General features: G+C 41.1%; 1 protein-coding gene and 1 long non-coding RNA gene across 3 annotated transcripts in view; both read right to left on the reverse strand.

Moving 5' to 3' along the window:
• LOC127249109 (uncharacterized) overlaps positions 1–9,519 on the reverse strand; it is a 96,574-nt gene extending 87,055 nt beyond the window's left edge. The window contains exon 1 of the mRNA XM_051271743.1: positions 6,036–9,519. Coding sequence (XP_051127700.1) covers positions 7,105–8,817 — 1,713 coding nt within the window. The 5' untranslated portion in view covers positions 8,818–9,519 and the 3' untranslated portion in view covers positions 6,036–7,104. The remainder of the gene's footprint in view (positions 1–6,035) is intronic.
• Positions 9,520–10,899: 1,380 nt separating this feature from the next.
• On the reverse strand, positions 10,900–12,639 carry LOC127248997 (uncharacterized). Of its 2 annotated transcripts, none has more exons than XR_007838225.1 (3): positions 12,488–12,639; positions 11,740–11,816; positions 10,900–11,168 (listed from the first exon to the last, which is right to left on the reverse strand). It is a non-coding gene; the product is annotated as an uncharacterized LOC127248997 (long non-coding RNA). The 2 variants fall into 2 exon arrangements; XR_007838226.1 differs by having other exon boundaries at positions 11,740–11,955.
• Between the last annotated feature and the right edge of the window lie 3,146 nt (positions 12,640–15,785).

Consider the following 15,785-nt stretch of genomic DNA (forward strand, 5'->3'; position numbering starts at 1 on the left):
GTCGGCCACCTGGTCTTTGCTTGCCACTTCAACTGACCAACTGGTCGGGAAACTTGCTCAACCCCCAGCCCTGATCCTTGGCTCTCCTTGACTAGCAGCCAAAGGTAGAAAAAGGCAGGGGCCTGTTGCAGGCGGGTCGGGAGCGAAAAGGCAAAAGACAAAGACCACTCTTGCCATTGATAGATAGGCTATCGAAGAATACTTGGCATCTCTGCCAATAGACACCAGCGGAATGCCAAAGTATTTAATGCAACAATTTGGTAAGTTTTGTTCTTTTCACTATATCATTTTCGTACGGTCCCCTTTAACTTCAATCTCTCTGTTTCAGAAGGTCCTTCATTGCCACCGACCACTGGTCCGACCATCTTTCAACCGACCGACCATCAATCACCCGAGACACAATTTCCCATTAATCTATCCTCATCCCGATCAACTGCCGCCCCGACCAGAGAACAACCATCCGTGGTCCGGACCACAGAACAACTACTTGTGGTCCCGACCACCAAACAACCAACTCCCAGACAATCAGAGGTAAAATGATTTCTGACATTCCTCAGACAAACAGATATCAATTTTAAACAATAACTTCAAACCTTTTACTGTAGGCACACCGACCAGAAGAATCGACGGGAAGGCTACTTCCTCTCCCAACATCAGATATGGTTGCATCGATGCCCGACCAACTCATTGCCCTTCCCGCTCAAATTGAAGAACCAAAACAAGTACTAGACCTTCTTCAAAGTTCGTATTTTTACAAAACTTCTGATACTCAAAAAACCTATTCCGATCAGGCACCCATTGAGAATGTGGTATTGCCCGAACCTGACCAGGTCGTGGCTTTACCCGACCCATTCGCTCAACAAATTGATGAGGTTCCTCTTGCTGCCCCCGAACCAGTCCAACCAGACCTACCACCCCACGATGTAGAGGAAATTTCCTCTTCAAAGTCGGGTGAAGCCTCCGTCAATTTTGCCCCGCTAGGTCCGGTTGGTATTTTTTCTTATCTATTTTTAATTTTCGCCCACCCAATGGTGCTAAAATTTTGTTCTTTGTTCAGGGTATGGAATTAGCAGCCGCCCATCATCTTCCACCAGGGGATGAATCAGTTGCTGGTCCGACTATTCGCCCAGTCAACCTTTCAATTTTCCAACTCATGGCCCCTTTTGAGGCTACGGCTGCCCTAAATCAAGTAACCTTCTAACCTTATCTCTCAAAGAATTCACCATATTCCTTAACTTACTATTCTCTTCCTGGTTTAGGCTACCCAAGAGATGAACATTTTGGCCCGAATGAACCTCCCGACTCCCGTCAGAACCATTGTGGAACGCTGCGCCAACTTGGATTTTGCTGACTTGGAAGTGGCTGACCTTTCGGCGCTAGTCCAAGTCGCAATAACCCTATTGGTCCAACCTGCCTTGGAGTCGGGAGCTTCACCTGTTCTTGATCGGATGATGGCCAGGATCACCGAACTTCAAGCTGAACTCCCTCTGATCCGACCCCCATCATCCGAGGCAACTTCATCTCGGCTAGTTGCAGATCCCACCAACATTGAAGCAGATTTGAGGAAGGCCGATCAGGACCTCAACATGGCTAGGGCCCGACTGGACGAGCTCCGACAGGAAAGACATTCATTAGCTACTGAAATCTCCCAAAAGACCGAAGAACTTCGACGACTTCAAGAACAGTTGGAAGCTCTAGATGATAGCATTCAGGAAGGAAGTCGTCTGGTTGAAACACATTACCTTAACCAGACAAGTCTTTGCGAGCAACTTCAGACAGCTATACAAATGAGACTCGTCCAGAGACATCAAGAAGCTTACCAACGTCGACGGGCCATCAAATTAGAACTAAAATGAACCGACCTCAAAACTTCTTTACGGGCTCTTCTCTCTATGTAATGCAAATATCATATACATTGCCCCAGACTTAACTTGTACATAATTCCTATTTTCAGAAAATAGATCCTATCTTCCCTGCGTTTAAACTAAGTCTAAAATGCAAACACAGATCCATGTTTATTGCCTATTACTAAATCACCTAACTTAGAAACCAAAATATCTATATAAACTCCGTACCTCCAACCTCGAAACGTCATCATCATTACTCTTTTATTCAATATGGTTTCTCCTCGCCTCCGCGTTCCTCTTTCCAATTGGGAAGGTGCTCTTCAACCATTCTTAGTAGGAAAGCACCCCATAGGTCACCATGCTGAAGACATGATACAGGTTTTGAAATAACTGGATTTTAAATTCAAATTCTCCGGTAGAGGCAGGAGAACCATTCATCGTACCATCTGACTGATGGAGCGTATATCCACCAGCTACGAACCTTATACTGACATACTTACACGCATATCGGATCTTGACTACCATCTAGACATGATAAACCATCATGTAACCGCCATTCTCCCAGACCTTAGTTGGAACAACGATTTCCAACTACAAAGATCGACACTCTCCAGACTGAGTGTCCTTGCTGAACGAGAGAGTCAGTCCCTGCAAGATATGAAGTCCCGAACTGAACAAAATCTTCAAGATATGCAAGACCAATGGGATCGCTATCGCCTGGATTTGGATGACCTTCTGGAAGAAGAACCTGAAATGGTTTCGGCGGGCTGGGATGATACCATTAATCTCTCTGATGACTAGAGAACCCTTTTATCAATGGGTTCGAACCCTTTGGAGGGTTCTTATTATATAACTTTTTTTTCTTTTAATAATTAATGACAAAGTTCCGAAAAGGCAGGATAATACCTCTTCAGATACTTAGCATTAATATTCTCATGTACCATTTTTCCTTCTTGATTTATAATAATAAAGGCTTCATTTCCAATTACTTTATGAATGATGAAAGGACCTTCCCAGTTGGGATATCACTTCCCTAATTGATCCACCTTCTTATAGGTCGGCAGAATTGTCTTCCAGACTAGATCGCCTTCTGCAAAAAACTTAGGGACCACTTTTTTCCCATAGTATTTCGCCCTAATCTCGCTCTGCCTAACCACTTGGTCCAAAGCGTTCAATCGATCTGTATCTAACTCTTTCAATTGTCGCCACATCTTTTGTAAATACACCTCATCGATACAGGCTGTTGTACTGGTCACCCTGGGTGAAGGCACGACAAATTCTGCATGTAATACTACATCTTGCCCGAATGTTAATTTGTATGGGGAGAATCCAGTAGAAGTACTTCTACTATTTCGATGAGCCCACAATGCCTGAGACAACAAAGTATGCCATTTCCTTAGATTCTCTTCCACCATTTTCCGAATAATGCCAACAATAATTTTATTTTCTGCTTCGGCCAATCCATTCGCCTGTGGGTAATACGGTGAAGAATGGTGTAATTTAACATTGTATTCAGCCAAAAACTCAACAAACTTCAACCCTTGATCGGTTGTGACAGTGTGAGGAATTCCAAATCGATAGATGATATGATTGAGTACGAATTCAATCACTTCTTTCTGCGTCGCATTCTTCAAGGGAACTGCTTCCACCCATTTGGTAAAATAATCAGTCGCCACCAAAATGAAAGAATGTTGTTTCGACGAGGCCGGATGAACTTTCCCAATTACATCCAACGCCCAAGCTTTGAATGGCCAAGGTTTAACCATTGTCTGCAAATCTACTGTTGGCAGATGATGTAAAGGACCATGCTTCTGGCATTCTTGACATCCCTTAGCAAATCTGATACAATCATAAAAAATTTTCGGCCAATAGAATCCCATACGATGGATAGCCCATCGCATATTTAAACCTGCCCGATGCGCACCACATATTCCTCCATGGACCTCCTCCATTATTTTAATAGATTCTTCAGGTCCCAGACACCTCAATAAAATCCCTTCAAAGGTTCTTTTATACAAAACCCCATCAATAAGTTGGAAACGTAAAGCCTTTAACCGGACGAACATGAGTGGTGGAATTTGGGGATTCCAAATACACCATGATATTTGTTCTCCAATCAATCTCAGAATCAACACTGCCAATCATCTGCTGACAAGCACTCTGAGCCAAATTATCGGCCAACCGATTTTCTGCTCTTGGTACATGCTCAAAAACTACCTCCACAATTCTATGTAACAGATGGAGTACTACATCTCGGTATTTACGCAAATTAGGAAAATTACAAGCGTACCGTTTCAACACTTGGTTAATAACAAGTTGAGAATCCCCATAGATTAAAACAGACTGCATTCCCTTAGCGATAAGTGCTTCCAAACCCAAAATCAATTATTCATATTCTGCGGAGTTATGTGTCATCTCTTCCATTTGAAGTTGCAAATTAATTTTGCCACCTCCTGGTCCTTCTAATATTACTCCCGCTCCTGACTTTCCTTTCCAACGGGAACCATCAAAAAATATTTTCCAAGGACTGGTGCCGATGTAGGGCATTATTCTGTTTTCTGATGACCCAACACTTGTAAATTCTGCCAACAGATCAGCCGCAACTTGCTCTTTTACAGCTTTGCGGGGTCGGTGCCGCAATGCAAAAGGAGCCAACTTAATGGCCCACTTCATTAATCTTCCTTGCATGGTTGGTCGGTGGAGAATTAGTCTGACCAAATCCATTTTAGAAACCACTTCGGTCTCTCTTGGCAGAATATAATGTTCCAACCGAGTGCAAGCAAAGACTAGAGAATAGCACATTTTTTCAGGCATACTGTAATTCAATTCTGGTCCTGCCAAAGTTTTACTTAAATAATAAATGGCTCTTTCCTTACCATCCTCCCATTCTTGTACCAACAGACTACTTACAACACCAGCACTATTCGCCACATATAGCCGAAGAGGTCGGTCGCCTCTTGGAGGGACCAAAACAGGTGGATTAATCAATGGCTTCTTGATTTCTTCCAATGCCTTCTGTTGCTCATGACCCCAAGAAAAATCGGTGGCCTTATTCCGTAATAATTTTGTGATAGGTTTTAATTTCCCTGCGGCGTTTGATATAAAACACCTTAGGTAATTCACCTTTCCCAGAAAACTTTGAACTTCTTTGACCGACTGAGGCGACCGCATTGTCAGAACAGCTTTGGCCTTGTTCGCATCAATTTCTATCCCCTTTTCATGTACTAAAAACCCCAAGAAATTCCCTACCGAAACTCCAAAGGAACATTTCGTTAGGTTCATTTTCAGGTTGTACTGCTTCATTCGAATAAAAGCATTTTTTAAATCAACCAAATGTGTATCAAAGTCGGTAGACTTAATGATCACATCATCAATATATACCTCCATTGACCGCCCAATTAGATCATGAAAGATAGATCATGAAAGATGGTGTTCATAGCCCGTTGGTAAGTTGCTCCAGCATTCTTTAACCCGAATTGCATAACTGTCCACTCATAGATTCCCAATGCTCCTGGGCATCTAAACGCGGTTTTAGGTATATCTTCTTCTGCCAATGAAATTTGATTATACCCTGCATATCCATCCATTAAACTTAAAATTCGATGCCCTGCTGCATAATCGATTAACATGTCTGCTATAGGCATGACATATTCATCTTTTGGAGTGGCAAGATTGAGATCTTTGAAATCAATGCAGATTCGGATCTTTCCATTTTTCTTGGTTACCGGAACAATATTGGCTAACCATTCTGCATATCGACATGGACGAATGAAACCAACCTTCAATAACTTCTCTATTTCTTCTTTAATCTGGGGCATCAATTCTGGACTCACTCTCCTTGGTGGTTGCTTATAAGGTTTAAACCACTTTATAATAGGCAACCTATCTTCTATTAAACTGCGCGCCAGTCCGGACATTTCGGAATAATCCCATGCCAGACATTCCTTGTGATCTTGAATTAACGCTACCATTCGCTCATGTTTATTTTTCGTCAGTAAACCACTTACCCTGACCATCTTGGGTATCTGTTTGGTTCCCACATTATATTCAATAAGAGGATCCTGACTTGACAAAGAAGTTTCTGTCTTTTCCAAGAGGTCAGGCCAGCGAAAACCTTATTCTTCACCAACATTATTGTTGGAAATTCTATTATTATGTAGTCTAACCATTAATTGGTTTAAATAAAACTGCCTAATCAGTTTATCACATTTATTTATTTCTTCCATAAATTAAACTTCAAATAAAAGTTTATTTTGGCTAACAACAGAGCCATAATACAGAAGATTGTTTCTAATGAAACACACAACCCTGCGTAGTGAGCTTACAGCCCTTCCAGGGATACTCATCTACCATAGTTGTCCGTGAAATCGGTGGTACGTACTCCGTATAAAGAACCGATTCTTCCACTCCTTCTGTAGAACCGAACGGATTTGTACTGGCTTCCATAGTGAAAACCCGATCTCCTTCCCAAAACATAATCTGTTGATGGAGAGAAGAAAGCACGCACTTGGAAGCGTGAATCCAGTCTCGCCCCAATAAAACTGAGTAGGTAGTATTGGCATCCACAACAAAAAACACGGTCGAAATCACCTTTGGTCCGACCTCAATGGGTGCCACCATCATCCCTTCTGGTTTGGTCGGTTGTCCTGTGAAGCTCGTCATCTCGATGTCTACTGGAGACAAATCGCCAACCTCTTTGCCCAATTTTCTTAAAGTTTTGAGAGGCATGACATTGAAAACTGCCCCATTATCAATAAAAACCTTGTTAACCGGCTTACCACATATGTGAGCGTTAACATATAGTGGTTTTAAATGCGGGATTGCTCCTTCTGGTATAGGTGGAAAAACCATAGGTGGGGGTCTTCCAACCATCGCCGCCCATTCTGGTTCTTCCTCCTCCACGAACTTTGCCCAAATTGGTTCTTCTTCGATGAACCATCGCATATCTGTCATCCTGACTTCGAACCCTGCTTTATCAAGCTTTACTATCTCGCTGCGCAAGACTTTCGTCTCTTCCGGGGCAAAAGATCCAAAAATTATCTCAGGAGTTTGTTCCTCTGCATTTTCTATTTCAGGATCAATATTAATCGGCTTGCAGAATTGACATCGAAAACATTTGGCCTTCTTGATAGGCTGGCTAATCTGCCACTGCTCCTCAGGTCTCTCATTCGAGCTTTTCCTTTTGGGTGATGATTCTTTCTTTTCCTTACCCTTATCTACTCGCTTTCCATGCCGCGCTGCATACCTGCGTTTAGCGTTACGAATTTGTGTGCGATTTCATACCTGGAAATCGAGGATCAATGTCTATTGGAAAAAACTTTCTATTCCGGCTCCAGACGTCCTGGACTGGATATGGTTTGCGCGTTGGTCGGTCTCGTACCACGACTTTATTTTTCAATTCTACTTTGAAAGACCCATCTTCTCTATCCCATTTCTCTGCCACTCTAGTTTCACAAACTTTGAACTTCACTTCCTGATTGGATTCCCGTTCTTTAGGCTTGCGTTCTTTTCGTTTGGTGTCTTCTTCATCATCACTTTGCACAACTTGTGAAGAACGTAAAGAGATCATTGCAGTAGTTACTTTTGGGAAGGGCTGATGCTCTACTCCCATTGTTACATATTTGAATCTCCCTGCTTTGATAGCCTTCTGTATTTCCTTTCGGAAATGTGTGCATTGATTAGTGTAATGAGTAAAGGAATTATGCCACTTACAGTATGGCCTTCCCTTTATTTCTTCCTTCGTTGCCAAACGCTGCCCTTCAGGAATGCGAATTTGCCCGTCTGCCAACAGAATATCGAAGATTTCGTCGGCCTTGGATACATCGAAGGTCGGCTGTTCCCTCTCCTCTGTTCCTGACAAAGGCTTTAGTTTCGAACAAACGTACGGTTTGCCACTCACAATTTCAGCTGCCATCTCTTCAATGATATTTCCTTGCTCTTCATCTAGCGAATAAATTTCTGTATCAACACTAGCCATTTGTTGTACCCTGTTCCGACGGAAATTGTGATCTTTTTCTCTGAACAAATACTCCAATCTCCCTACTTTGGAGGCCAGACTAGCCAAGTCCTGAACATCATGGGCTGTCAATGCTTCCCGAAGTCTGGAATGCATGTTCCTGACCACCAAATTGGTCATTTCACTTTCCTCGATGATTGTCGGCCACCGGCCTTTCATGAGTCGTATTCGTTCGATGAACTGATACGCGGTCTCTTCTGGCATCTGTCGGATCTCTAAAAGATCTGTGAGTGAGACCGTTGGGAGGGGATTAAAAAATCTTGCATGGAATGCAGCCTCCAGATTTTCGCAAGTTTGCAACTGCCCAGATGGCAGATTTGCAAACCATGAAAAAACGGTCCCTGTAAGCGATAACCCGAACAATTGTAATTTGTAGAATGAATTATTGCCCACTTCCCCTAATTGAGCCGTGAAATGTCCCACATGCTCAATGGTTGATGCCCCATCTTCTCCGGAGAATAAATGAAAATCGGGTGGTCTGTAATTCCTTGGAAACGGATGCTCATTGATGATTCTTTCTGAAAATGGCCTCTGGTACGCAGGTCTGTTGACTATCTGGGGGTTCATTCCAAAATGTACTCTTAAGACCTGAGCGATGTCCTCTGGGTCTACTCTGGGTGGTGGGACAGGGTCCAATACTTGAATGGGATTGTGAGTCTGGCCTCCCAATCTTTCCCCCCTGAGGTCGGTAGGTTCGGTCCTAACACCCAACGGAATATTATTCGGGTATGTAAGAGGAGTCTTCCCTCTGTCAACCCTCGGGGCAATAACACTTGGAAAAGTGTTGTCCACATATGAAGGCCCCGCAAAATTTGCCTGTAATCTGGATGGTGATAGTTCTAGCGGCGTCTGGATGGGTTGCAAAGTAACCCTTGATAACGCCTGATTTAACGTATTTTGCATAAGATTTTGTTGCTCCCACAACATTTGTTGCTCACGCAACATATTCTGCATGGCCAATGCTGGTTGTTCAATTGTTGAACATAAGAAACCCAGTCGGCAGGTGTTTGTGGCATTTCTCCTTTATTTGGCATGACGGGTGGTGAAACTGTTTCTCCCACCGGTGCCGAAGATGCTTGAGGCTGTGAGCCTGCCATGTGGATCCTTCCGACGATTCGGCCGGACCTCAGTCGTATGAAACTCTCCGTTGACGTAGGATCAGCAATCTTGCCTTGCTCCCACTGTGGTCGCCAAATTGTTGATGTATTTTTTTTTAACAATAAAAAGTAAAATCCGAAAATAGAGAAATATCTTCGAATTTGATAGATGAATGCCTGAGATTAGAGATCTCTAAACACTGTAGAATACATAAAATAAAATAGAAAAAATAACAATAAAAACTGAAAAATAAAGTGGTGATCCCCAAAAGCAATTCTCTTGAATTTGATGTCGATTGAAGATCCCTTCTTTGTACGGTATAGCATCCTTAAATAACCCCTTGAAGATGCGGTTCGAACCGCTACCTAGTCGGTTACCATAACCACTGTTAACCACTTCAAAAATTCTCCTATTGACACGTGTGTCAACCGTCCTCCCACGTCCGACCTTTGAAAACCGCTCGCCAGTTGAAACTACATTCCACTACCAGGAACTGCCCCCTCACCCGACCTGCAAATTGGCCATTTATCATCCGACCTTGTACTGTCTCCTTTTGTGTCCGACCTTGTACTGTCTCCTTTTGTGTCCGACCTTATTACACCTGACCTTTAGACTTGATCCGACTTCAATGCCCAATCTTCGCACGCCCGACCTTTGAGATTTATGCCGATTAGGTCCGACTTCGATGTTTGGCCTTATTAGATCCCGTCCAAGTCCGGCTTCACTACCCGACCTTATTATATTCAACCATTGGAATTGTCCCGACCAGGTCCAGTCTCATCACCCGTCCGACCTTTGGGATTAACCCGACCAAGTCTGACCTTAACGTCCGACCTTTGGGATTAACCCGACCAGGTCTGACCTTAACGTCCGACCTTAAGCTCATCCGACCCAGTTATTGCAGCTATACTTGGACTTTCAAAGAGCCCACTAGACTTTTCGAATAAATCTTAACCTAATTTTGGTAGGCCCATTCTCAAAAATCCTATCCACCATTTTTTGTGCTCAACACTAATATAATTAATAAATAATTAAAATATATTTATTTGTGTAAAATGTATAATAAATTTTTAAGAGCATATAAAGAATAAAAAAAAAAATTTACAGAAAAAGCTATTTCAAAACGTTGGATAAATTAGCTTTTCAGAAATCAGTTTTTTTTGTCCAAAAAGCTATTTCAAAAAGCTAATTTACCAAACACCTAAATTAGCTTTTTGACTGATCAAATCAATAAGATAAAAGCTCTTCAAAAACTATTTGCCAAATCCCCCCTCAATAATTTCTTCTATTATTAAAAACAAAATAATTATCCATTCACCACCTATTTGTTAAATTCCATATTAAAGGCAACAAACTACTAATCATCACCCTTCTTTAAATTCTAAATCAAATTCATTTATTCTCACATTTTCCTATAAGCTGCCTAGCTTATAGCATCGTCCATCTATTAAATATTACTCCTTCCGTCCCAGATACCGTGTCTGCTACACTGTAGACACGGTATTTTAGAAGGGGTGTAATTAGTAGATAATTAAAAATGTATTAGTGAAAATAATTATCCTATAATATAAATAATTATAAATTAATATTAAGATAACTAATTAGTTTAATTAAAATTAAAAAATAAAATAAAATTAAAAAATTTAAAATGAGATTAAAGTGTGTAATCATTTTTCAAAAAAGGAAAGTGACATGGTATGTGGGACGGACAGAAACAGCAACGTGGACATAGTATCTCGGACGGAGGGAGTATTAAAATCAAATCAAATCAAAACCAGCAATATCACATTTGTACAGTAGTATATATCATTTATAGCTAATATAAACGTATATGGGTAAAGTAAGACACTAAGCACATCATGCTATGAAACTTTAAACAATTTTCATCGTTCAAAGCCTATGTCTTTTCTCTTTTGTAATAAGTTCAATTCCATAAAATAAACGAAGCAAAACCTAATAGCACAAGAAATTTCTACAACAATATCTTCTAACCAATCACCCCTACTTATCAAAACAAACTACCAGTTCATCTTCCAGACTTCAGATAACATAACAAAAGTAAGTAAATCAGCTATCGGAATGAACTTCATTTATACAAAAGCAATATAATGAGGATGCCTCAATCCCAACCTCGATAAACCCAAGTACACCACCCCTCTGCCAAGCTTATGTATAAGTTGATAGCATAGGTCAATTTCTTTCTTGACCTATTTTTCCATGAAATCATTGTTAGTGTAAATTCTGCTAAAGTAGCTAAGAGAAGACATTTATGTTTGAAACAGGAATACAGTCAAATGCAAACAACAGATTCCATAACACGTCTTGGAATTTAACCTAAAATAAAATTGTTAAACTAGCATTCATATCGATAAATTTTCAGTAGCAATGGATTGATCAAATATAACGTTAGCTGTTTGCTTGTGTTACACATTAAAATTAAATGATCATATATGTGGAATCAAAGAACTAATGGATAATCAATTAGACCAATAAACAATGATGAATAATTGAAGAGAACTTCCAATGAATCCTACAGCCTAATCAGCGAACTCCTCATACAAATTCAACATTACGCAAAATTTTAAACATTCGATGAGCTGATTTTCGAACAACCCTCATACATGGAACATCATTCTCAAGATTATTACCTGACCTTACAATTACACCGTAGCAAAATCAAAACTTTGATAGTATTAGTTTCACTAGAGGAGTCCTGAAACTCAATTTGGGCTTATGCTTTCAGTTAGTTTCACATAGATAAAAGTACATTAATCGCACCTCATTAGGTCATCTTTCTCTCCTCAAAATCAATGCCCTCCAGTTTGGATCGCAGATACCTTCTAGAGTTGTTGATCCTGCAAAACTCAGGAGTCCTGAAACTCAATTTGGATTTATGCTTTCTTTCAACAAAAGTAAACTTCATCGCCCCATTCGCACGAGTTGCTGTGAAACTTTAAACATTCTTTCATCGTTCAAAGCCTATGTCTTTTTCTCCTTTGTAATAAGTTCAATTCAATAAAATAAACAAAACAACTATACTGGAAAAAGTATGATAAATTTATTCCATCAATGCTCAACTCACTAACATCATTTAATAACAGGAAAAACATAAACCGTACTTAGAAAATAATTGACCAGACTCATTCTTATACACTTCGTATGTAATTTATCCTTCAACCCAAGAAAACTTCTTGAATAAAATATCAGTTGAATTCTCATTCTATTACATTTTAACAGATTCGATGAAAAAAAAAATAAACATTATTGTGCAATAAAGATGCAACCAACAAATCCTTTTACTTTGAAGAATATAGAATTATCAAAATCTGCACATAATAGATTTTCTGCTCTCGAACCCCCTTTCTCTCTCGCTATTAATTTTTCGAAAACTCTGCTATTGTTTTGTACTTTCACAAACCCCCACCACAAATCGCACCAACGAAACCCTATTTCACAAACCAAGTTCAGAAAAGGAAACTAGAATCGAACAAAGATAGATGAAAATTTTAAAAAAAAAAAATATTACCGAATTAGAGGCCGGAGAGAACCTTTGGTGGGACGAGTCACCAGTCCGCCGGCAAGAGAGAAATCGACATACAATACATTGATCGACAGACAAATCGCTATACAAATAATAATCAATTTTGAAAGAACGAAGAGAAAAAAAGAAATCTGACATGTTACCTCGATGTCGCCTTCTTCTTCTTCTGCACCAAGTAACATCCACTGACGGACAAAAATAATACTTCTACCAATAGGTCATTGGACAATGAAATTTTAGATGGGCTATGAAAAAACATCTAAATATTCAAAATGGACCTGAGAAAAAAGGGCCACTACAATTGCTTGTAATGTAAATCAGGGGGCATGTCATAAACTCAGTAACATTCTAAAAATTAATTATCATATAATATAAATATTTATATAATTATAAAAAATAAGTGTTGATTGATTTTTTCAACAATAAAAAGTAAAATCTAAAAATAGAAATTATCTTCGAATTTGATAAAATAAAATGCCTGAGATTTAAGAATCTCTAGACTACGATACATAAGTAAACTAGAAAAATAAATACTACAGACTGAAAAAATAAATAAATAAATAAATAAATGTTGATCCCAAAAGCAATTCACTTGAATTTGATGTCGATTGAAGATTGAAGATGTCTTTGTCAGTTGCGAACCCTTTCTTTAAATATTCCATAAAGAAACATTTTGGAATCGTCGTGTGTTCGGTTACAGCAACCGCCGTCAACCGTCCACTAAATCCTCCTTCATTGACGCGTGTTTTTAACCGTATCGCCAACCGCTCATGCCAATTACAAGACTTAACCGGCTCGACCGACCGACCAATCCAAATACTAACTGGTCGCTAGACCAAAAGACTCATTGGTCGCCCAATCAAGCGACCACCATCTGGTCCCTTCAATCGGTCGAACAACCATTCGTCCAGACGACTCATTGGTCGTCCAATCAAGCGACCAACTGACCGCCCTTTTAAGCGACTAAACTACTGTTTGACCAAGTGACCGGCCAATCGATCAGGCGATTAACAGGCTGCCTAATTAAACGACAAATTAATAGACCTTTCCTTTTGTCCGGCCTCCTTTTGACCGACCTCCGTATCGGCCGTCTCATCTTTCATCGCCCGACTTCCTCTTTTGACCGACCTCCGTATCGGCCGTCTCATCCTTCTTCGCCCGACTTCCTCTTTTGACCAACGTTAAGACCCTGCTACCATTATCAGGCCCATTGGACTATATATCAATCCAATTTATAAACCCTATATATTATTATTATTATTATTTTTACCTCAACAACTTGCCTCTTCCCGCCCGAATCCTAAGCGTTACTTCTCGTGACGTTTAGGAGTTTGCAGGCCATCATCCGAGGCCACGTTAGCCTCAGATCCGACCTCTATCATCCGAGGCCACGTCAGCCTCTGGTCCGACCTTCATTTATCGTGGACTGGTGGTGGCCTGCACGGTGGTCGATCTCGCACTACCATTTTGTCGTTTAACTCCACTTCGAATGAGCCATCCTTTCTGTCCCACTTCTCAGCACCTTCCCCTTGTTCGTCGTCTGGTGCATACATCTCTGTATCGACAATGGCCATTTGACAGAAGTTGTGATCCTTTTCTCCAAAGAGGGATTGGTCATCTCGCTCTTCTTAATGATTGCCGGGCAATGTCCCTTCATTAGTCGTATCCACTCTATGAATTGGTAGGCAGTCTCCTCCGGCATTTGCCTGATCTCCAGAAGGTCTGTGAGTGAGACTGTCGGAAGAGGATTAAAGAACATTGTATGAAAGGCCGCTTCTAAGCCCTCCCAAGTTTGCGACTGCCCTGACGGAAGATTGGCAAACCAAGAAAAGGCTGTTCTGGTGAGCGACAACCCGAACAACTGCAATTTGTGAAACGGATTATTGCCCACTTCCCCTAGTTGAGCCGTGAATCGTCCCACATGCTCAATGGTCGATGATCCATCCTCTCCCGAGAATGAGTGGAAATCAGGTGACCTATAATTCCTTGGCAGATGATGCTCATTGATGATTCTTTCTGGAAATTGCCTCTTATATGCCGGCCTGTTCACCGTTTGCGGATTCATTCCGAAATGCACCCGCAGAACTTGAGCGATGTCTTCCGGATCTACTATAGATAGAATAGGATCGAACACAGAAATAGGATTATGAGCCTGACCACCTAATCTTTCTTCTCTGGGGAAGGCTGGTTCGGCACTGACACCCAGTGGAACATTATTTGGATACGTTAGAGGAGTCTTTCCCCTATCAACCCTGGTAGTGGCACTTGGAAGACTGTTGTCTACATCTGATGGCCCCGCAAAATTTGCTTGTAATCTGGATGGTGACTTCCCTGGGGGTGACTGGGTGGGTTGCAGAGTAACCCTTGATAAAGCTTGATCTAACATGTTCTGCATGAGATTTTGTTGCTCATGCAATATGTTCTGCAGAGCCAAAGTTTGTTGATTGTTCAATTGTTGAACATAAGACACCCAATCGGCAGGTACTTGTGGTGCTTCCCCTGCATTTGGCATAGCATGTGGTGAAATTGTTTCTCCCACCGGTGTTGAAGATACTTGGGGCTGTGAGCCTGCCATATGGATCCTTCTGATGATTCGGCCGGACCTCACTCGTATAAAATTCTCTATTGACGTAGGATCAGCAATCTTGCCTTTCTCCCACTGTAGTCGCCAAATTGTTGATTGATTTTTTCAACAATAAAAAGTAAAATCTGAAAATAGAAATTATCTTCGAATTTGATAAAATAAAATGCCTGAGATTTAAGAATCTCTAGACACCGTACGATACATAAGTAAACTAGAAAAATAAATACTATAGACTGAAAAAGTAAATGGTGATCCCCAAAAGCAATTCACTTGAATTTGATGTCGATTGAAGATTGAAGATGTCTTTACCAGTTGCAAACCCCCTCTTTAAATATTCCCTAAAGAAACGTTTTGGAACCGTCGTCTGTTCGGTTACAGCAATCGCCTTCAACCGCCCACTAAATCTTCCTCCATTGACACGTGTCTTTAACCGTCTCGCCAACCGCTCCTGCCAATTACAGGACTTAATCGGCTCGACCGACCGACCAATCCAGATACTAACCGGTCGGTAGAACAAAAGACTCATTGGTCGCCCAATCAAGCGACCACCATCTGGTCCCTTCAATTGGTCGAACAACCATTCGTCCAGACGACTCATTGGTCGCCCAATCCAACTAACCGCCCTTTCAAGCGACTGAACTACTGTCTGACCAAGTGACCGGCCAATCAATCAGGCGATTAACAGGCCGCCTAATTAAA

This window comes from Andrographis paniculata, unplaced genomic scaffold (genome assembly GCF_009805555.1).
Source record: "Andrographis paniculata isolate CXL003 unplaced genomic scaffold, ASM980555v1 Contig35END, whole genome shotgun sequence".
NCBI lineage: Eukaryota > Viridiplantae > Streptophyta > Magnoliopsida > Lamiales > Acanthaceae > Andrographis > Andrographis paniculata.